Here is a 22,443-nt window from a genome sequence, read left to right on the forward strand (position 1 = left end):
GTCTTCCATCTTCTTATTTAGATGTAGGCTATATATTCCCACAGACGGCGCCAAAATAATCCTGTCCGAATGAGGGAAGCTAAAAAGTCGAGAATGGGGTGCCTACTGACGGGATGAAGACCTCAATCCTACAAAACAAAATCAAATCAGGGAAGGGGTCCCTGACGTTGGCCCTCTGACACTCAAGTTAGAATCAGGAAGAGAGAATGAGTAATCCAAAAATAGATAAATCTTGTCTTTCCTTATACATGACATATTCTTTTATACCTTTCTTTGTGATCGTTCATCTGCCCTTATTTAATGATATTAATTGGCAGAGGAAGACTTCTTTGTCTTGACTTCCATGCATTAATGATAGATGGAGTATTCTTCTTTGCTTTGACTTCTTCATATTTAATGATAGACTGAGGATATTTAATGATAGACTAAGTGTTCTCTTTTGTTTTCTCGTCCATTCCTGTGTAATGTCATTCCTTGCGCGCGGACGGACGATCCGAGCGGCTCATTTTCCTGCCGACCGAAACACCCGGCTACAAGTTTGTCCATTCGTCTAATCGGTCCATGATATCTATTCGTTCAACCGATCGAGTGATCTGTTTGGCCCCTCCTTTGCCGGCTGGGATAACCAGACAACGTCCTTTGACCGAGGCTCTTTCTATAAGCTCCGACGTTGACTGCCTTGACTTTAACTAATATCGTGTCAACTAACCCATGATAGATGGGCTTCTTTTATCACTGCATTAGTTATAATAGTCAATTCAATATATTTTTCTCCTCTTAATATTATTATTGAAAAATGATAAATATATATATATATATATAATTAGTTTTTATAAGATCTTAAGATTATTATTGAAAAATGATTAAAAAATATATAATTAGTTTTTATAAGATTTTTTACATTTGACTTTTGATTAGGAGGTTAAATGTTACTTTTAAAATACAGGATTTTAGAATCTATTTAGTCTTTAAGACTATTGGACTTTTGTAGCATCACTTTAATACTAACAAAATATTATTGGATAGAAAATATACGGAGTTAAAGGTATTTTAGCCAATAAATAAAAATAAAACGTCCAATTGAACTATTCCAATAATAAAAAAAAAGACACCCTTTTATCTGTTTTTTAATTGCAAGTGCATTAAAAATTGTGGGGAGTGTGTCACAGTTGGGCTTCCATTGGCCCGATAGCATTAGATAAGTCAAATCTAGCTCAACCCAGTTCGAAGTTAAGCATCGAGATGGTCAAATGAAGTCGACAAGAGGCAAATGAATCGGTTGAATCAGTCCAGCTCAAAAGAGGTAAATAAATAAATAGGCTAATTAAACCAAGCAAATATATGAGAATTAAATGAATCAAATGAATATTAGATGAATAATTTCATTGGCCAAACTAAATTATAAATCGTTTTGCTTTTCATATCATATCATATCGTATTCATTTTTTTATTATTTTTTGTTCCATTTCACTGTACCAACCACACCTATAGTATATCGCCATTGTTAAATAAGAGAGGACGAACAAAACCATATATAAATATTATTCAACCATCATTTAATTAGTTAATTAAATAGCAACGATACCGAACATTTCCGGTCACACTACTAAAACCACATCAGTTTGACCCAACCATTGGCTACTTAATTAGCCACAACTAATTCACATCATATATTTAATTAGTACGCGAGCATGCAACTTCAAAATTATGTTTCATTTAAATAAACTAGCCAACTTTACTTAAAGCCTATGCTTAAAAGTTTCTTCGTTTTATAACGTTATTAATAACAAATTAGGTATGTACATTAATGTTATTATATGATAGTTTGAAAGTTCAATTGATGATTAACGTAAGCTCTTCTGTTAGTATTAGATTAAGTCATGCTACTTTTCCCCCTTTTCTGACCAAAAAAATAAGTCTACAAGCAATCTTAGTGATTGAATCACATAGTGGTACAAAGGTGAGTGAATAAACCTAATTAGCTGATCGAACGATTAAAAAAATATACATCAATATGTAATTCGATTTGTTTTAATTATACGATAATGATATTTTTAAATGCATCCCATTTAGCTCAAATCATAATTTTTTGAAATAAATTTTTTAAATTCTTTTAGTAGACGTTGTATATCCAATTTACACCAATTAAACTTAGGGTTTAGCGATGATAAATCTGATCTTACGAAAGTTTATCACTGATTATTAGGATAAATTGGGAAGTGTTTGATGATGATCAATCTAATATTCTTAGGTCAACCGTTCGTTAAGGAATATTTAACCATTAATTTATCAAATCTGTGACTCAATTCTTAGATGTTTGAGAAACTGAGAAGGCGTTCTGCCGCTATGTACCATTGCATCAAGCCCTAAAAAGAAGTTTTTTATTGGAGCAAAAGAGTAAGTTATCACCTTAGCGGTCCCTCTAGCGTGAGCTCACACTTTATGGAAAGGGTAAATAATCAAAAGTATTTGTCCTACCCAATGACCCTTTGCATTGAAATATTAGATATCCAATGAAATATTTTATATTTATTGAAAATTAAAAATTAATTAGAATAATTATTTATGTAGATATCAATTGAGCCACGATAACTCTTAATTAGATTAATCCCCGGGGTCATGATGTTGCGACAGGACATCCAGGTTATCATCTAGGTACCCACGATTAGAACACGAGTTACGATATATTTGCAGGAATTTTCTCTCCAAATGGGGGTATGACCAAAGGATGTTAGATTTCTGAGTTGGACATCGTGTGCGCTTCCTGATTTATCTTGATAATCAATGAAAAACTTCCGTGGAATTAGACCGGCCACTCCTAGAGCTAGTCAATGAAATTAATTGAGATTATCATTTTTTTTTTATTGTCTATAATGAGGCATCAAAAATATTTCCATAGTAGATTGTTTCGGTTTATGTGAACTTGCGATTGAGGTATCAAAAAGCACTTAGGAATGGGAACGGTATTAACAATGCGAAGAGAAACAGAGCATAGAGATTCATTGCTTATTGCTTTGAATAGTCGGGCAATACAAAGCAGAGCTCTTTTATTACGATGCATTGTTCAGTAGCTAGTGATGCATAGGGTCTGGTCCTCCAGGGCTGATCCTCTCTGGCTCATACGCACGCTCAGAAGTTCCTTTCTCCCTTCCTCTCCCCACGGACTCAACGCTCCTCTCCGGATGCCTCGTTGTAGTCCTCGCCGGATGACCGAGAACTCGAGCCTCTGAGCCCCAAAGAAAGAATGATGTGATCAACAGGAAGAGGAAACAGCGTCTCAATTGGGGGCTCATGGTCAGTTTCCAGTTGGTGATCAGTTACTAAGTGCGGAAGGCTATATATAGGCACCTCGATGCCATCAGCTAGGTCGCACCCAACTATTTAAACGTCGGATTATTGGGCAGAACAACCTCAACCCAACAAAAACTTTTGGATTGTCTGTGCACACTTGCTGTTTGGGCACATATGGAGGACTATTAGATGCTTATTTAGGTAGCCTAATCTTTAAAGGGAAGCGTTCGCTGAACCTGTAGTTGGGTGTGGTGCTGGAAGCCATCGGGGTAAAGCCTTATCAGTAATTAACTAATTAAATACCTGTGGATCTTCCTTAATTTGGAACAAGACATTAATGGTGCGTGCATGCATGCATGATTTTCCTGCAAATCGATGTTTGTTCTGCCAAGGAATTATCGATAGCTTTATCGATGTGGATTGAGATAATATGAAGTCGTGGCATGATTATGAATTTGCAAGAAACATGATGTATTGTGTTTGGCATTGATTGGCAATACGTGGGAGTTGTGGAGGACAGTTTGAATGGTTGCTTGGCTTTATTTGCAATGTCACTTGCTTCTATGATATGCTCTGGCTTGCCATCTTATCCAAGAAATTATATTTCTCTAATTTTTACAAAAACCATGGAATTCGAAGGGCCGACCTCTAAATTCTGAAAGTAAAATTTTATTGTGCAAAAAAAAAAAAATCACAGGATAGTGAGGAGTGTAATAAGGTTTAGTTCACGACAAAAAGGATTAGTGTAGTGTATAATTTAAGTTGATTAAAAAAGGATACTTGCTCCCATTGCTGGACTAATCACTTGTTTGTAAATAGTCCTTATTACAAATTGATGCACGTACGAATATTCCATTTTTTAATGGTGTTTGTTTCTTCGAGAAATCTACATAGAATCAGTCCTGACTCCTGAGTGACGACGACTCCATGGACGCACAATTGATTACTGATTAGGTACGTGGCAAAACTCAGAGCTTACGAGTTGTGCAAGTCGAAGGCCTTTTCAGGCCGGCAATAATTTGTAGTTTTGGCTTGTAGTTTTCTATCTTTCCACAGAGACTAAACAACAAAGTTTAGGAATTAATGAAAGGACACGCTTAATCGCTTATGTTAATATGTTATGTATATCTTTGATGCGTCTCAATATTGTGCTGCTGACTTACGTAAATCTCACTCCTCGTAGACCTGCAGCCGGCTGCAGATTAATTTAAGCAACCTTTTTTTTTGTTGGTTAGTTACCTCCTCTCAATGGAGAGTTACGTACATGATATGAGCATACAAAAGGGAAAAAGTACATTTAGATCGGTATTTATGTGCGTGTCTATATATATTGGCGTGATTACTTGATTGTATCTTACCTTGTGACGATACTAGATTAAATGGAGTCAGTGATATCAGGTTTTGCTCCAATACATTGACATGATTAGCATGACAATTACATGCACGCGCTGTGTTTGACTATGTGCTAAAACTGCAGGCTGCAGGCCTCTTAATTATCTTATAATTTATATCAAAAAGCAGTCCTCAGGAATCATGAGATCAACGTTTCGGGTGATGGAAGAATTGGTAGTTAAGAGGTCCAGCGTTGCTTATTCGTTGATATCGATCAAAAAGAATTACGAGACCATATCGTTTCCCTCTTGAACGATTCAATGGCGACACTTGGCTCGAGGGCATGGAGTTCAACGTGGATGTCGATCTAATATATTGTTTCTAAAAGAATTAGGTCGTCGATCGATTTCGACGTTAGTTTTGCTTTTGCAGGTTAAATCAGTAGTAAACAACTAGTAAAAGATTTCGACTCCGTTGGACTGTGTATATAATGCGCCTCGCGAACTCCAATTCTACTCGCACCCTTCCTCTGTTTTGCTCTGTTCTCGATCCTATAACAATGGTGGTCTTGTCCGTTCCAGAACTGGATCGTATATCGCTCATCAGGGCCGCCAATCCCGCCGCCCGCTTCGATGCTCTCCCCGTCGTCGACCTCCTGAGTCCTGACGCAGCCGCCACCCTCATCGAGGCCTGCGAGGAGTTCGGGTTCTTCAAGATCACTAACCATGGGATCCCCACTGATCTCATGCGGAGACTGGAGGCAGAGGCCGTGGAGTTCTTCTCTTTGCCGCCGGCCGAGAAGGAGAAGTCAGGGCCCGCCAATCCGTTTGGCTACGGTAACAGAAGGATCGGTTCTAATGGCGACATGGGCTGGGTGGAATACCTCCTCTTCTCTCTCGCCTCCAAGCCATCCTCTCATGTTTCAGTGAGCAATTCGTTTCGGTAAGACATGCATTGTGTGCCTGTTCGCTTATTACTTAGCTCGTCGTTAGCGAGAGCTTTAGATTCCTTCGTTTGTTTGCGACAGCTGGGCTCTGAATGCGTACTTATCGGCGATCAGAGAGCTTGCATCTCGAGTGCTGGAACTCATGGCCTTGGGCCTGGAAATGGAGCCGATAGATGCGATAAGCAAGCTAGTCACGGATGAGGCGAGCGACGGCATATTTCGACTCAATCACTACCCTACGTGCCCAGTCCTGCAGGGGCTTAATTGCAGCTTGACCGGCTTCGGGGAGCACACGGATCCCCAAATTATCTCTGTTCTAAGGTCCAACAACTGCGCGGGCTTGCAGATAGCTCTGAAAGATGAGAGATGGGTTTCGGTTCCTCCAGACGAAGACTCTTTCTTCGTCAACGTTGGAGATTCTCTGCAGGTGTTGACGAATGGGAGGTTTAGGAGCGTGAGACATAGAGTGGTGACTAACGGCTCGGAGTCGAGGATGTCGATGATCTACTTCTTAGGGCCTACCATGGCGGAGAAGATTGCGCCAATGCGGCAGCTGATGGGAGAGGGGGAGCAGAGCAAGTACAAGGAGTTCACATGGAGCGAGTACAAAAAGGCTGCTTACAAGTCGAGGCTGGCTGATAACAGGCTCAGGTTGTTTGAGAAATCCAAGTGATCGATTCGCCTTCTTTAGTTCTTGTAAAAAACTGGCAGTGCTTGAGAATTATGCGATATAATAGTTAATAATTTACAGAGGAAATTTGATCCTCCGTATCTACTTTAATTCTCCATTAAAACGTCACGATCTTTTATTTTATGAGCAATTTAAATGAGAATTTCAACGCTTAATATTCTGAAAAACGAGAGCGGTAAAATAAATATAATAATTAATATAAAAGTTATTTTTGGTGGGGTTTTTTCTTCCAGAGGTCACCGAACACCCAGGCTCCCACCGAATTCCGCCTCCCCTCCTCCTCCTCCCCAGCCATCGACACCGGGCCCCATTCGCCGGGCTCCGCCAGTGCCTCTGCGGCCGCCTCGGCGGCCTTCCTCCACTGCTCATTCTGAGCCCTCAGCCGCTTCATCTCGGCTTCCGCCGCCGTTTTCTCCCGTTCTGCCGAGCTCAGCTGCTCGGTTAGCAGTTCCGCCTTCACCGTTCTCTGTTTCAGCTCCTCTTCCGCCGATTTGAGCTTCGCCATCAGCGCCCCCTCCGTCGCAAGCGCTGCGGCGAGGGTAACGGCCATCGCTGCCGCTGCTCTCGCTCGGAAAAACGCAGTTTCTTGTCGAAGAATTCCGACCTCTTTCTCCTTCTCGAGCAGCAAAGCGTTGAGTGCCACCATCGCTTCTTCCTCTTCTTTCTGTTCTGCCACTGCGTGTTCAGAGTTCGCCTCATCATCTTTCTCTTCTTCCATGAGCTCTGCTGCGGCCACCGGTTGAACTTTGTCTTCTGCAGCCGTCACCTCCTTTGAGCCATGTGAAGCAACCACGAGTTCATCTTTTTCCACCAATTTCATGGCAAGAGTTTGTTCGGCATCGAGCTTCGCGGCTACTGCAGAATCCAATTGAGCTTTCAGTTTCTTAAGCTCCTCCTCTGCTTCGCCAACCTTCTGTTCCAGTACTTCCACAGCTCTGGTACTGCGCTTCTTCTGGATCTACAAAACAGCAGCCTCGTAGTTCAGATATTACAGCACAACCGTTTGGATCGGAGAAGTTTACCTCTTGCAAGCGGCCGCGAGAGGACAAACGGTCACCGGACTTAGGGGCGCCGCCGGCCAGCGCGGCTACTGGGCGGTGGAGGACGTTGGCCTCGGAGCCGGTCTGAGGGCGGAGCGGCGCCCGCTTCGGTAATTCGAACGCTCTGTTTCCTCGAAAAAGATTAGCGAAAGACGAAAGATTAAGAAACTAAGCAAAGTGGAGGAGGAGTTCGAACTCTGCATTACCTCGACCTCGACATTGGAGAAGCTCGAGCTCGACTTGATACAGCAGATCGTTCGCAGCCTCCCTTAATAGCCGGATCGAGTTCGGCAGCAAAATCGCGCGAGGATAAATAGATTAAGAGCAAGAAATTTCAAATTTCGAATCAGAAAAATTGTACGGACCAGATCTGGCAAAATTATTGTAGGTTATGCAGTTATATTTTGATACAAGAAAAAGAAATATTAAATTAAATCGAAGAGAAATTCTTAGATTGGAAACAATGCATAGCAAATCCAAAATAACTGATACTTTTGTTTTTTTGTTTAATAATAAAAATAATTTTAGAAAGAAAAAAAAATAGGACAAAAGGCTTCTCATATCGCTTTGTTGTTTTACAACGCACAATTCTTGGATTGGCTCAAGGGATGATCCTCATTTATAAAATAGGTAGGGATCATTCATCCCCATCAATCCAGATCAAGGGATCATCTCCTCGATCATTTTTTACGGTCCAGAGGATCTGAACTGTCTGACATGAGGATCTACCTCTTGATTGGACTTGCATTTTTAGATCTTCCTAACAAGGCAACGTGTCTAACGCCCTAACCGTCAGTGGCTGTCGCTAGGTGTTGGATTTCGAATTTCAACGAGCCTTTTCCTTTCTCGTAATGCTGGCGTATCTCTGACGTCATGCATTCAATATTCGAGTCAAACACACGGGCATCGACAGGCTGGATCGACACTTCAACAGGCCCACCAAGTCACTTGGCGCTCTAGATTCGTCGTATCTTTTATGGTGTAATTGACCAAAGGCGCACTAAAATTTAAAAAAATAAATAAATCAGACAGCATTTTTTGAGAATGATCAAAAGTACATTAATTTTGGATGATCTGTCTGTTGTATCGTTCCCGTTAAAGTTGATTTTTTAATTTCTGTTTTTTTTTCTCTCCATCTTTTTTCTTATTAAACTTTTATTTTTCTCTCTTTCACATACATACTGTTATACTGATTTTTTAAAACACCGCAACTTAATTACACTACGTCGCGGTGGTACTGTCAGGATCGAAATGCACCAAGGGAGTGAAATGTACTTCTAAGTTTTTTAAAGTTTTTCGTTCAAATTAGCTGGACATCGTAACGGAAATAAAAGTTAAGAAAGAAATACTACTTGATGAAGAAGCCGAATTTTAAGTAGTAAAATAGTTGAATACTACTTGATGAACAAGAAGAGGAACAGAAAAATCTTAAACAGCCAACCAGATCAGATTTGTTTGGCAGCCATTTTCTTCTCCTGAACTTGTTTACAATACAAGTGAGCACACAGTGAATCATTCTGAACAAGTATTTAACTTTTCTGACTACTGAACAACAGCAAAGCTAAGATCCAGCATCAAGCAAAAATGCAGTAAAATTTGCAGTAAACATAATCTTGATTGCAACGACAACATCGCTATACAGGCACTGAGTGTGATTTTTACAGTTATCTTGTTGACTATTCAAGACCTTTGTATGCATACACAAAATAATAGGTAACCATGCTACACAACAGGCTCATTAGCTAGTTATGGACGTATGACCTCAAATTCACAACAGAAGTACCCAAACCAGGGGAAGAAACCATAATGACCTAATTAAAGAATAAGGTAATAATCGAATACAGAGAACAAATGTTCGACAAACCTTGCTGATGCCAGTTTGATCGGTGCTAGTCAGAGGTTCAGCCTTGTCAACTGTATTTATAAACACTAGAAAAGAATAGGAAAATCAGCATTTGAAGTATAATGAGAAGAAATGATTTGTCCACCAAATGACTATAGTATCTGAAGACAAATCCCTCTACTCCAGTGTCCCAACAGACAACCAACCAGCCAATGCTTTGAGTTGAACTGCTCAACACAAGTAGACCTAATCACAGGAAAATTTGTAAATTGTAACCAGTATAAGAATTAAGATAAATTGTCATTTAAAAAAAATATAGAGAGAAGTGGCAAAGACAAAGAAGTGGAAATGATCATTTAATATATGAAGTGTGGATATTGATAGCCGTAGCACCATGAAGAATAAGATAATGCATGTGAAATTAAGTTGCATATGTCTACATTTTTGTTGTAAGAGCCAGACCATCTAATTTTAGGGGATCTGCATGCATATCAAATGCAGAAACTAAAAGTTTAGTATATTGACCTTACAAGATGAATCAAGCCCAACAAGGAATTCAGCCATATCCTACCAATTCAACTAGTTTACTTATTTTTTTAGTTGTTGAAACCGTCTGACACTATAGTGTTCCATTTCAGCTACTGAAATAAATAAAGCCTATGAAATTTGAAGTAACTTTTGTTGTTGAAAGTCTTTAAAACAATGTATCCCTGACCAGGAGGCTACCCATTATACAAAACCTGTCACTAGGTTGCATGTTCATGTCTACAAAGGTACGGAAAAGTGAACTTAAATGTACTTCTGAAAAAATTCTCATGTTTTTTTTACTATAATCTTAACATATATACTTTTGCTAAGTGCTAACAAAATTTTGAAACTATATTTTTAAATTAAAAAATCAAACTTATCTTTCAGGTTTTCAAAGTTTTGAGTAATGAGCTATAGCCCACATCGCCTTAGCATTTTTTATTTACACTCACAACAATAGAGCAAACTCTTCTTGACACTCCAATCTATTAACGCATGTAGTCCCCAACTATTTTGGTAGAGCTACATAGATCTTATTGCTCCATTGAATTTTAATATTTTTCAACCTTTTTCTCTTGGATATATTTCCATCTTTCTACACTTTTTCCAGCTTTATGCTACACCAGCTTCTGCCTAATGCCTTCTTCATCAATCAAAACTCCCTCAAATAAATGCATTCTTAGGCTCTTGGAACTATGATCAAGAAGTGGAAAGACAGCATGATTCATTTTTTCACTTTTATTAATAAAACAAACAAATGCAAGAAATCCCCATGTAAAGAAAATGAGAAGTTGGTTAAATAAAGTGAAAATGGCAAGCTGCAAACTTAAACAATAAAGTAAATTCCTAATGATGCAGCTTTTGATTGAAATTGGACAGCATTCCCATCATGGAAGAACATGGAAAAAGTTATTTAATTTCTTTGTCAAAATATTATTTCTGTTCCAAGTCCAAAGACTACAAGAGTGCTAGATAATTGATGTGCCAGAACTTTTGCTACTTGTGTCAGGTTAGTAATTGGTTTTTCCAGTCTTCTCTTGTTATCTCAGCGATTAAAAAATGGTGGTCACTTGCTACTTGTTCATAATTTCTTAATTTATGAAATCTTAAATGGAAAATTATGTGATGGAGGTAGATTATCCAAATAACTCATGATAACCGGGATAAAATTGCCCATATTTGGTCAGATCTTGGATATCTAAATGTAAATGTTTAAAAAATGACAATGATTTTTAGACCTTTCAAACAAATGATTGATCAGATTCTCTTAGTAGTGACATTATCTAATTAATGGGAAATAAGATTTTCAAGTTGACAACAATGCAGTTCATGTTATATCCATGAAATTTCATATTCTAGAACATGCAAATGATAGGCCACTCTGATTTTTATAACTCGTTCAATAATGAGGCGAAGATTCGTAAGGAAAGTTGAAGAAATTACCATTTTTTATTCAGTATCACGGGCAAGGTGGGTGGAGATATAGACGAGGTGTTGTAAGCCTGGCTTGAGTTCCTTATTGCAGAACTCTTCATACTCCCCTCCGTCACCTGCCTTCTTCTTCACCTCGACCACAACCATGGATGGTGTAAGCTCATATACATCCACGCCGATTGTCAACGGGCCCTTCTCATGTGGTAGCCGCAATTCTTCACCTGGGAAACATAAACTTCGACAAAGGAAGCGATGTGGATTCATCACAGTTGAAAGATGAGAAATCGTGTAACCATCTTAACACAGCAGCAGAACTGCTAATGTACCATACAGAGACTTTTGTGCATTGTAGATTCTCTCTATGGTTTCATGTTCATTCTTCTTCCATGTGCTACCCCAGGTGCGACGGGAAAACACTTGAGAACTCTCTTTGCAAGCGTTTGATCGTTACACCGGATGGCAATATCACAAAGCCTCTTGATCCAGATGCTGCTGCATTAAATCGCGATGCCTTAGCGAAGATAGTGTACTCGAGGTTATTTGACTGGTAAGATTTTGCTTAGGTAATTTTCAATTGTTTAGCAAGAAGAACAGAGTTATTATTGATGAAATGTTTGCCAAATATCCTGGCAGGATTGTAGACAAGATCAACAGCTCAATTGGGCAAGATCCATTAGCTAAAAACATAATTGGAGTACTTGATATTTATGGTTTTGAGAGTTTCAAAGTCAATAGGTAAGCTTCTAACCTAGTTTCATAATAGTGAATTTTCAGTGTAAATTAATGCTTAATTGACTATGTGATTTTTATGGCAGTTTTGAGCAGCTATGTATAAACTTAACTAATGAGAAATTGCAACAACATTTTAATCAAGTATGTGAAAAAGTGCCTTAGATTCGATGTGTGTGGATTCATAGATGCATCATATTTAACACTGCTTATCATAAAAACTACAGCATGTATTCAAGATGGAGCAAGAAGAGTACACAAAGGAAGAAATAAATTGGAGTTATGTCGACTTTGTGGATAACCAAGATGTTCTGGATCTCATAGAAAAGGTGTAAATAAGCACTATAATAAAGAAACTAGTGATGAAACTGAAAGCTGATGTGTTTTATAACCATTTGTGATTGCAGAAACCTGGAGGCATTATTGCACTACTTGATGAAGCATGGTATATCTGTTTTCAATTCTGTAAAATTCATGCCAAAATAATAATTAAATTCTTCTATCGAATATAAGAGCTACAAGGATAGTACATGAAAAATTCATAATTGTTTGTTTTCCTACTATTTATGGATGGGAATCGACTCATAAAATCTATTGCAGCATGTTTCCAAAATCAACTCATGAAACATTTTCTCAGAAAATGTACCAAACATACAAGAGTCACAAACGTTTTAGCAAGCCAAAGCTTGCTCACACTGCCTTCACCATCAATCACTATGCTGGAGATGTAAGTAAAAGAAGTTCAAAATTATTAAAACTAAACTGAATTATCTATATTTGGAAACAACAGCATGAGTTGGTTGTTAAACAGGTTACATACCTATCTGATCAGTTCCTCGACAAGAACAAAGATTATGTTGTTGTGGAGCATCAAGCTCTACTAAATGCTTCGAAATGCCCTTTTGTAGCAAATCTCTTTCCTCCGATTGCTGAGGAAACTTCAAAGCAGTCCAAATTCTCCTCCATAGGTACTCGTTTCAAGGTATGAACTAAAATGAATATTATCTATTGCTTCTTCAATTAGGCAATAATTCTTTGGGTGAAATTTGCAGCAACAACTCCAAGCCCTCATGGAATCTCTGAACGCGACGGAACCACATTATATCAGATGTGTGAAGCCCAATGCAGTGCTACAACCGGGCATCTTCGAAAATGACAATGTCCTAAACCAACTGAGATGTGGGGTTAGTGAAACATTAATACATGGATTGAAATGCCATCAACTCCTGTTTCACACATTCTCTTCACTTGTAGGGTGTACTGGAGGCAATCCGTATTAGCTGTGCTGGATATCCAACAAAAAGGACATTTGATGAATTTGTCGATCGGTTTGGAATTCTCGCACCGGATCTTGTAGACGGGTATTTGATATCTTTATAAGTTTCTAATAGAGTGACGAACCATGGGTTCAGGTTTTGAATCTGATCATTGCATACTGAATTATGCAGTGCTGATGAAAAAGCTACTTGTGCAGCTATATGTAACAGAATGGGCTTAAAAGGCTATCAGGTCGAAAGAAACACAAACAAAGAATTTTTTCACTATAAATACAAACTTTCTTTTTGAAAGTAAATTTCCTAATCTGAACACCATTGTTAAATTTGGTTACTAGTTAGGAAAGGCAAAGGTATTTCTGAGAGCAGGCCAGATGGCTGAGTTAGATGCCCGTCGAATGGAAGTCCTAGCTAATGCTACAAAACTTATACAGAGACAGATTCGCACACATCTTACAAGAAAGGAATTCAACAAAAAGCGAAAAGCTTCAATTCAAATTCAAAAATTCTGGAGAGGTTCCCATCGATACTTATTTACAGACTAGTAAGTTATATCTACAGATAGTTGAGGTATTCTCCCCTTACCTTGCAGCTTTTCTTGCACGAAAGTTGTATGAAAGCATGCGAAGAGAAGATGCCTCAATCTGCATACAAAAACACACACGTTCTCACGCTGCTAGAAAAAGATATACAAAATTGCAGTCATCTGCATTAATAATACAAACAGGACTCAGAGCCATGGCTGCTCGTAGTGACTATCAATACAAGAGGAGAACCAATGCTGCTGTAGTCATACAAGTATGTAGATATCTACAAGAAGAGATTCTGACTTTTTTGTTAATAAGTATTGAAAATTTGTATTAAAAGTCTAAACTATGGCTATTGTGTCCTGCAGACTCATTGGCGTTTTTATAAAGCTCGTTCAGCATATAATGTGCAAAAGAAGGCAACTTTGATATTTCAGTGCATCTGGAGAGGTCGGCTTGGCAGAAAGGAACTTCGAAAGCTAAGAATGGTATGCTGATCTTATTCATACTCGTGCTCAGATATTTTTGGATTTTATTGGAAGGGAAGTAAAGTACTTGAAATATATATATATATGTGTTTAGGCTGCAAGAGAGACAGGAGCATTAAGAGAAGCAAAAGACAAGCTAGAAAAGAAAGTTGAAGAACTCACTTGGAGATTAGAAGTTGAAAAGCATATGAGGGTACATTCTCATCTTAAACAGACAATATATGTAGTGTCCTAGCAATCATCAAAAATAAAGATGAACTTGCAATTTGTAATGCAGAATGAACTCGAACAAGCCAAAGGGCAAGAAATTGCAAAGTTGCAAACTGCACTACAAGAAATGCAAGAAAAGCTTGATGAAGCCCACAAAACAATCATTTGTGAAAAAGAAGCTGCTAGAATAGTAATAGAACAAGAACCAACAATTGATAATGAGATCCCAGATATGGACAACGCAACATTAGTGTTGTTGACAAGCCACAATAAACAGTTAGAGGTAAAAAAGGCATGATATATTTTATAATATTGTAACAGGACTAGATATTTATCATGAGCCAACCGATTAGCTCATCCAAGTCGAAGAATGCCAAATGGAACAACACACAGAATTTGCTTATTGTTAAAGGTTAACTTACAGGATGAAGTAAGGCAATTAACAATATTCAAGGACAAGGCTGACGAGTTTGAATTGAAACATGCTGAGGCTCAGAAAAAGGTAGAAGCATTGCTCAAAGACAAAGAAGAACACAGCTCAAAAATCAGTCAATTGCAAGAACTGATAGAGAGGTAACGCATGATGTTTGTCTTCTCATTTAGCTTTTGTTGGATTTTAACAAATATGAATACATCAAACAAGAAAATTAAATTTTGCCAGAAATATCTAAATATATATTTAATTGTGCAGACTTGAAATGAACTTGTCTGGCCTAGAATCTGAAAACAAGGTCCTAAGACAGCAAGCTCTAGTTATTTCTACAAATGAAGATTTCTCAGAGCAAGTCAAAAGGTATTAACTGAAAGGGAAGACGATATGTCTATATTACAAACATATATTTTTTATTGGCAGATGACTTCCCAAAGAGGTTGGTTATGTGTGGAAATATAATTCTTTTTCAGCCTTGAAACCAAAACCAACACATCGGAGTCAGAAAATCAGTTGCTCCAAAATGAGCGTGGGGTAGTTCTTCAGTCAAATAACATCTCTGAGTCGGTTGAGCCATCAACAATCAAGGTAATCACAGCAACATAAAGATATAAAATTATGCTAATCCATTGAGAATCATATAGTGTTTTAATGCTGCAGGGACTGGACAACAAAGATATTGATGAAGAACCAAAGACAAGAAGAAAGGTTTGTCAGAGTGCTGTCAAATACTTGAATGTTCCCTTTACATGAAGATACCAAAATGAAATATAGTGCAGAAAAATTCACCAACATAAGCTAAATTGCAGGAGCCAACATCTACATTTCTTGCACCAATTTTAAGGAAACAGAAGTCTCTAAGTGATCGGCAACAAGTATGTACTTCAAATCTCAAACTTAGTAATATATCATAAAATGAAAATTCCTCAACATCATGTAATCGAAAAGTAAATTTTTGCAAGATGCTGAACAAATAAAAATGTCAGATTAACTCATCAAGATCAGAATGTAATATACCACTTCTAAAAGGAAGTCACACATAAATGCCTACCATTCCTTGTTCCTACAGAAACAAAGGCACAGGTTGGCATAAGAATTATTTTGCATATATGGCTTAGATGATAAGTTGGGAGGGTTCCTTTTCCCATATTAGAACTTGTTCCTATAGAAACAAAGGTACAGGTTGGCAAAAGAATGATTTTGCATGTATGGCTTAGATGATAAGTTGGGAGGGTTCCTTTTCCCATATTAGAACAGTAAAATTCGTGGATGCCACCCTATAAAATAATTCCATTCAGGAATTCATTAAATAGTCCATTTCTAAATTATTCATCACATTATTCTTTTTCTGCAGGAAAATCATGAAGCACTTATGAAATGTCTAGTGGAATATAAAAGGTTTGAGAATAAGACACCTTCTGTAGCATGCGTTGTCTACAAATCACTGGTTCATTGGCATTCATTTGAAGCAGAGAAGACATACATATTTGACAGGATCATACGAACAATCAGGTCATCTATTGAGGTTGCTAGCTGACTTATTGTTTGAAATTTCATGAATCTCTTCATTTCTGTCAGTTAACATACTCTAATTTCAATGTGACTAAATCTTAAGGTTTCTATGCACAGAACCAGAAGAATATCGGTGACCTCGCATATTGGCTTTCAACAACCTCCACCCTTCTATTTCTTTTGCAAAAAAATCTTAAAGCAAGTAATGCGTCAGTTACTGGATCGCATCGCAGTCGAGCAACAGCAGAAACATTGTTCAGTAGAATGGCAAGAGTAAGTTACTTGATCTAGTAATTGGTTATTTTCCAACAATAGTGGTAAACAGTGTAGGATAAAATAGAAGTTTGATTTTTCTTTTCAGTAAAAAAATCTTATTGTCCAAACCAGCAGTATATACTCTTGTATATCCAAACTTTCCAAAATTGTTGGATCAGAATTAGATACATGTCATACTTTCTATCATCCTTTTACCATTAAACAACTAACAGTCGATGAAGGATATGTGATCAAATTCTCAATGTTTGTTTCATTCAAACAATTTCTACATACCGATGGGTAAAATATATTTTCAGAATGCCCGTTCATCTTCATCTATATTGGGCATTTCGAGTGGATACAGTGGACTGCTACCTAAATCAGAAGGCCCATCAAGGATAGAAGCCAAATACCCAGCACTACTTTTCAAGCAACAACTAACAGCTTATGTTGAGAAGATATATGGAATGATACGGGACAGTTTGAAGAAAGAGATTAGTCCATCATTAACCATGTGCATACAGGTTTGACTACATGAATAATAGTGACGACTAACATTTATTTAGGTTCTGAGGTTTATAAGAATTCTTAACCACAGGCACCAAGGTTTGCTAGAGCTAGATCAATTAGGGGAGCATCTAAGAGCATTCTTTCCAATATTGTAGCAAAGCAAGCATCAAGCGTTCATTGGCAAAGTGTTGTCCACAGTTTGGATTGTGTTTTGAATATTTTTAATGAAAATTATGTAAGCTGGCTTTTATTTTTTAATGTCTTACCAAATAAATCTTACTGCATATATGAGTATCACAATTTAAAACATGTAAATACATCATTCATCTTCATAGTCTAATTTTTTTCAGGTGCCTCCTATGATAATAAGGAAGACTTTCAGCCAAGTGTTTGCATTCGTAAATGTACAATTATTTAATAGGTATGCCTTTTCTAAATCTTTTATTAAGAACTTGGATTTTGCATTTTATACACGTGTGCTGCAATTGACATACAGCTTACTCCTCCGGCGAGAATGTTGTTCATTTAGCAATGCAGAATTTGTCAAGGCTGGCTTGCAAGAGTTGGAACAATGGTGCACTAGAACAACAGAACAGGTCAGTTATTTATAAAGATCACATACTTAATACTGTCATAAATGGGCACAGAAGAATAATGGTAGACTACTAACAAGCCTGCCAATATCAATTTCTACTAGCAGTTTACTGGGACATCATGGGATGAACTCCAACATATAAGACAAGCAGTTGGATTTCTAGTAAGTGCATTACTTGTCATTCTCAAACCTCAACTATAGTATAAGTTCATCGCAGTTGACCTAAACACATAGATTGCAAACAGGTTTTGCATCAGAAGTCCCAAAAGTCCTTGGAAGATATTAGAGATGAAATTTGCCCAGTAAGCCAGACACTGAATTCTATAAAAAATAACATATTTTCAAGATGTAACCCAATCAATTTGATTCCAGGTCTTGAGCATTCCACAAATTTATAGGATCGGCACAATGTTTTGGGATGACAAATATGGCACGCAAGGATTACCCCAAGATGTGAGTATAATTAACCTACTGATTCCCCTCATGAACTTTCCCTTTGCTTATACTAATCAAAAGAAAAGGAAAGTCCAGATTTTAATCTACTGGGTAAGTGTTATTGTTATATCACACCAATGAACTATCATGAAACATACACACACGCGCGCGCAAAAAAAAGGGACATTTGTTCGCATCTTACCAACCTCATCCTGGTATTCATGTTTACCAAATCCTGCTCCTTATATAAATTTTTTCAATTACCTTTGTTTTCAAGTTCTTTCCGCAATCTAAATGCAAGCATATATAAAAATCAAATTACAGTATGCATTTTGAGATATTTGAATTCTTTTCAACCTAAAATCTCTTATGTCATACTTCTGTATAAACTTGAGGTTCAACTTGTTTAATATCATATTTGGCGGGTTAGGGGGTGTTCAATATCTCAAGTTTGTAAAAAAAAAAAAGATATTAGGGTGCTAGAGATCCCAAAACGGTTATCATAAGATCAAATATTTAATTTATTTTTGTCTACAAACCATGCTGCAGATTGATTTCCAACTTAGCTTACCAACCATTTTGTATTATTGTTCATCATGCAAGTTAATTTGCAATAACTTATGAGGTCAAGCCCAAATTCTATGTAAATTAGATGTGTGAGACCCTCCCTATTGATCATTTTAGATGAGAAGGATCTTAAATATCTAGTCTTTCTCCGGAAATCTTGACTCAAACTAATTTGTATATTATCTTTTGTATCAAATTTCATGTTTATATAAAAGTAAGCTGTACGAGACCATCTTAGATTGGAATGAACTTATATATTTAAAAACCATGCAAATTTTAGATTTCACTCATTTTTCACCATGCAAGCATCAGCTTGCAGGGTCAAATCTCAATTCTATGTAAAACTAAAATGTAAGGAATGCTTAATGAATCTTAGGTTGAAAGGAACTCAAATATCCAATTTTATATAGAAACCACACGATAGATTGATTTATAACCCAACTTTCATTTGAGTTTGGAGAGAATTTAAAAAACAAAGGTAAGAGGAGAAAAATCTATAGAGAACTTGATTTGGTAAACAAGAAGAATACTAGTTCGATCAAAATCAAATATAAGAGGCATGAATTGATAAAATGCCCCGAATTCTTTTCCCCACCGCTCGAACTTCATGGTTAAATTTCAGGTCATTTCCGAAATGAGAACCACAGTGACAGATGAGACGAGCAACAACACACCAAACAATTGTTTCTTGCTGGATGATGATTCGAGGTAAGCAAAGTACACATAACTCTCCCTGGATGTTCTAAAACAAGGGTTTTCACATGGAGTAAACATGACGGGGCTGAGTATATTTAACTGTTTGTAGCATACCGTTCTCTTTGGGCGACATATTGCGACTTGGCTTCGAAGTCAACCTTGACGAAGTGGAGCTGCCGCCCCATCTCCAGCAGAACTCCGAGTTCCATTTCCTGTTGCAACGCCACTCCAAAGATTGAGGAGCTGCCTTTTCTTTTTTGTTAATTTTCTGTTCTTTAAAAAAAACAACAACAAAGGATGGAAGCAATGTTTTTGGTGTTAAAAAAAAAAAAAGCATTCTTTATTCATTGTTTATTTTATTATTGGAAACCACACTTCACGAGATGTTTGAGGGATTTTGGAACCAATTGTCATGTACAAATACAGAGAAGCGTATGATGATCGTTTGTGGAATAAAATTTTACGATAATGGAGGCATTATTCAGTAACCATGGATTCTATTTTACTTAGCATGTAGATTTAGGTGAGTTTTAATCTCTTTCTTTCTTTGACGATGAGTACATCCAAAGTAACTTCACAGATGAACCTGAAATTCCAAGGTCATAAGGATCAAATCTAACATCAACCTTTATATTACAGTGGCATGAAATGAAGCCCGTAGGTTCTTGCCTTAAAGGTTTGGGTTGTGGATGCACTGTGACCCTCTCCAAATGCCTCCAGGAGCCACAACGAGAGGTCTCAGCTTAGCAGATGGTCCGACACAAACGTATGCATAGTTACCATACCAGTCATGCTCTGATCCTGGACTGTACATATATACCTCTTCCAATCCACTCCTCCGTATCACAACTGAGTTTCTTCTTCCCTGAATCATCGCAGAAGAAATATCCCAAGTCAAGCTTAAAATCAAGAAGTCAATGTAAATCCAATCCAAATGGGAGATGATTACCCTATCAATGATTGTGAACTGCCTTGGTGCACTGGTGTATATTCTACTCATCTTCTCTGTCATGTGTGCATAATCATCATCTTCCTCTCCCTCCGATTCCTCTGTACTGGAGCCTTCTTCCTCTTCTTTCTCATTCGGCGTCGACAGAGAATCAGAATTACCTCTTCTGTTAGACGCTGAAGGCGGAATGATGCTGAACTCTGATGATATCGGCTTCTTGCTGTGGTAATTTGAGCCTTGCAGCCCAACTGCATAGGTTGCGTCAGGTGTGCTCACCTTCAAGTGGCTGATGAAGGAGCCCGACATTTCGATCGCCGACGACGATTTTGTGTTAGCGACGATCAGTTCGGAGCTAATAGAGTCCTGATCGAGTGTCACCAAGAATTTGGCTTCGACCATGCTGTGTGGAGAAAGTGATAGCAACTCCACCTGGAGTCATGCAGCGGAGATCATTAGATGCATACGTTCAGGATGATAAGAACTGCACATGAGAATATCATTGCATGCCTGAATGGAATTTTCCGGGCTCCCTCTGACACTTTGAAGAGACCAGTGGTTGGAAGACCATGGAATCGAGCATCCATCTGCATGGATCTTGAAATCCATGGAGGCTCCTCCTCGAACCACTGCCTCCCCTGCCTCTCCCTCCGAAACAGTAGTGTGCAGCACTTCGAAGGTGGCACCGTGCCACATGATGGGCTTGTAAGACGTGACGAGACCACTGGGCAGCATGAGAGTGGCCACACTACCGTTCTCCATGCCCATCTTGACGGCGCAGTTGTCGCCGACGCCCTGGAAGCTCACGCCGTGGCCGCTGAACTCCGTCTCCAAGTAGTCCACGTTGATTGGTAGGGAGATGGAGGTCATGGCTAGCACGGAGAGCTGCCTCCTGTGAGAAATAGAGGCAGATTTGTGGGAGGCCTTGAGGTGCTTCAGTGGGGGTACGAGGGGGAGAGGACTTGGAGTGGAGAAGATGGAAGCAGTGACAGCCATTGCTAAAGCTTCGATTAAGCGGAGGCAGAGCGAGCAAGAAGAAATAGCCTTATCCTGGAGCCTCTCTTTGGGCCGGTGATGACGTTTGTTGTGAGTTGAAGCTGACTAGAAATATCCAAGTTGAGTTTTCTTCACAAACTGGTTAAGCCAGGAAACATATGTCAATTTCTATTCCATTTAAACGGAGAATTAGCAGGCTCCATTCAGCTTTTTAAACACTGCAAATACAGCTCATTCATCGGAGTTTTCAACTTTTTAAGAGACAAAAAGTGATAGTTCATAAAAATTACGAAGAGGCATTAAGACTGCCTCAAACCCATGAGAGCAAAAATACCTTGCACGTATTACTCAATCGATTCAATCAGAAAACACCGCATTTGAAACTAAGGGCATCTGCGGGTGCATTCCTGATGTACCATAGAATTCAACATCAATGGAGGCCAAGCAGATTACAGAACAACTCAGAAAATTTCAGATACTTGCCGGTTCCCAATCATGCAAAAGCAGAAGAAATGCGAACAGGTGTAAATGATTAAGTCTCCAACATGACACCATGGTTAGAGTAAATGCTCATCCTTCCAGCAATCTAATAGTTAATCCAAACGAAAAACTTCAACCATTGAAGTAGAACAGGTATACATAAAAAGGTTCCTGAACAAGGTTGGAGAATTCAACCTTCAGAGTTTTCTTGGCAAATCAGAAAAAAACAAGGATCAAACCTTGAAATGCATTGTCATATGTACACATTATTGTAGTACCTTCAGTCTTGCCGGATAAGGAGGATGTTGCATTGATTCATAAATCACTAAGATTGTTTCATCTTCCCAAGTCAGATGCCTTACAAGACCTACAATTGATGCCACTAGAAGTGAACGTCTGAGAATGGTATACAGACGGGCAATATTTTCTTGTTTCTTTACCTTGACAAACAGTACAGTCATTGTAGATAATAATAATAGGCTTTTATCCAGTATCAGTCCAAGGCCTTGCCCTGTGGCTTTTCCCACTAGAATCCTTCACCATCTAACAGCTGAGCCCAGACACTACGGCTTTTCCCACTGCTGCTAAATTCCTCTTCGCAACCTGCTATCATTTTTAGGAGATCTGACTGCAATGATGGGCACTTATCTTTGAGGAATTCAAATCCACTGGAACGCATCACAGCTGC

At 38.3% G+C, this 22,443-nt stretch overlaps 3 protein-coding genes and 1 pseudogene across 17 annotated transcripts; 2 read left to right on the forward strand and 2 right to left on the reverse strand.

The window, feature by feature from the left end:
* Nucleotides 1-5,182: 5,182 nt before the first annotated feature.
* LOC121981950 lies at nucleotides 5,183-6,312 on the forward strand (annotated as a pseudogene).
* Nucleotides 6,313-6,436: 124 nt separating this feature from the next.
* LOC121981949 (interactor of constitutive active ROPs 4-like) lies at nucleotides 6,437-7,652 on the reverse strand. The gene is made up of 3 exons (XM_042534761.1): nucleotides 7,507-7,652; nucleotides 7,283-7,424; nucleotides 6,437-7,218 (listed from the first exon to the last, which is right to left on the reverse strand). The coding sequence occupies exons 1-3, from the start codon at nucleotides 7,518-7,520 to the stop codon at nucleotides 6,466-6,468; spliced, it is 909 nt and encodes a 302-aa protein (XP_042390695.1). The 5' UTR covers nucleotides 7,521-7,652; the 3' UTR covers nucleotides 6,437-6,465.
* Nucleotides 7,653-11,310: 3,658 nt separating this feature from the next.
* On the forward strand, nucleotides 11,311-19,603 carry LOC121981945 (myosin-12-like). Of its 7 annotated transcripts, XM_042534749.1 has the most exons (32): nucleotides 11,311-11,427; nucleotides 11,506-11,652; nucleotides 11,739-11,840; nucleotides 11,921-11,978; nucleotides 12,062-12,163; nucleotides 12,242-12,279; nucleotides 12,435-12,561; nucleotides 12,646-12,816; nucleotides 12,887-13,018; nucleotides 13,089-13,195; nucleotides 13,283-13,343; nucleotides 13,447-13,624; nucleotides 13,701-13,906; nucleotides 14,004-14,123; nucleotides 14,218-14,316; nucleotides 14,401-14,616; nucleotides 14,758-14,906; nucleotides 15,025-15,126; nucleotides 15,237-15,351; nucleotides 15,424-15,471; nucleotides 15,573-15,638; nucleotides 16,118-16,288; nucleotides 16,393-16,548; nucleotides 16,848-17,054; nucleotides 17,129-17,275; nucleotides 17,391-17,461; nucleotides 17,537-17,636; nucleotides 17,741-17,797; nucleotides 17,881-17,937; nucleotides 18,008-18,088; nucleotides 19,260-19,345; nucleotides 19,443-19,603. In XM_042534749.1, coding segments are annotated over exons 1-32 (3,609 nt in total). In that variant the 5' UTR covers nucleotides 11,311-11,425; the 3' UTR covers nucleotides 19,573-19,603. The 7 variants fall into 7 exon arrangements, 6 of the variants coding, with proteins under 6 accessions (XP_042390683.1, XP_042390684.1, XP_042390682.1 ...); XM_042534750.1 differs by having other exon boundaries at nucleotides 11,311-11,652; XM_042534748.1 differs by having other exon boundaries at nucleotides 17,391-17,636.
* LOC121981948 (protein NDH-DEPENDENT CYCLIC ELECTRON FLOW 5-like) lies at nucleotides 19,448-22,442 on the reverse strand. 9 transcript variants are annotated; one of them, XM_042534756.1, is made up of 7 exons: nucleotides 22,196-22,442; nucleotides 22,034-22,122; nucleotides 21,759-21,861; nucleotides 21,610-21,682; nucleotides 20,790-21,413; nucleotides 20,283-20,711; nucleotides 19,921-20,198 (listed from the first exon to the last, which is right to left on the reverse strand). In XM_042534756.1, exons 5-7 carry the CDS (start codon nucleotides 21,273-21,275, stop codon nucleotides 20,004-20,006), a joined length of 1,110 nt encoding a protein of 369 aa, XP_042390690.1. In that variant the 5' UTR covers nucleotides 21,276-21,413; nucleotides 21,610-21,682; nucleotides 21,759-21,861; nucleotides 22,034-22,122; nucleotides 22,196-22,442; the 3' UTR covers nucleotides 19,921-20,003. The 9 variants fall into 9 exon arrangements, with proteins under 9 accessions (XP_042390692.1, XP_042390694.1, XP_042390693.1 ...); XM_042534758.1 differs by adding an exon at nucleotides 19,448-19,545 and having other exon boundaries at nucleotides 20,003-20,198; nucleotides 20,790-21,493; nucleotides 21,610-22,122; nucleotides 22,196-22,433; XM_042534760.1 differs by adding an exon at nucleotides 19,711-19,919 and having other exon boundaries at nucleotides 20,003-20,198; nucleotides 21,610-21,926; nucleotides 22,034-22,442.
* Nucleotide 22,443: the final 1 nt, after the last annotated feature.

The sequence above is a fragment of the Zingiber officinale genome, chromosome 5A, assembly GCF_018446385.1.
Source record: "Zingiber officinale cultivar Zhangliang chromosome 5A, Zo_v1.1, whole genome shotgun sequence".
NCBI classification, from domain to species: Eukaryota; Viridiplantae; Streptophyta; class Magnoliopsida; order Zingiberales; family Zingiberaceae; genus Zingiber; species Zingiber officinale.

Excerpts from the sequence above, each read along its gene's own strand:
- LOC121981949 (XM_042534761.1), bottom strand. Across the intron at positions 7,219-7,282 it reads CTCGCGGCCGCTTGCAAGAG|ATCCAGAAGAAGCGCAGTAC; the intron begins GTAAACTTCTCC and ends GCTGTTTTGTAG.
- LOC121981945 (XM_042534746.1), top strand. The coding sequence starts at position 11,426 with ATGTACCATACAGAGACTTTTGTGCATTGTAGATTCTCTCTATGGTTT. Across the intron at positions 11,653-11,738 it reads TACTCGAGGTTATTTGACTG|GATTGTAGACAAGATCAACA; the intron begins GTAAGATTTTGC and ends ATATCCTGGCAG. Across the intron at positions 11,841-11,920 it reads GAGAGTTTCAAAGTCAATAG|TTTTGAGCAGCTATGTATAA; the intron begins GTAAGCTTCTAA and ends TTTTTATGGCAG.
- LOC121981948 (XM_042534758.1), bottom strand. The coding sequence starts at position 21,275 with ATGGCTGTCACTGCTTCCATCTTCTCCACTCCAAGTCCTCTCCCCCTC. Across the intron at positions 20,712-20,789 it reads GCCCGGAAAATTCCATTCAG|GTGGAGTTGCTATCACTTTC; the intron begins GCATGCAATGAT and ends GCATGACTCCAG. Across the intron at positions 20,199-20,282 it reads AGTTCACAATCATTGATAGG|GGAAGAAGAAACTCAGTTGT; the intron begins GTAATCATCTCC and ends GCGATGATTCAG.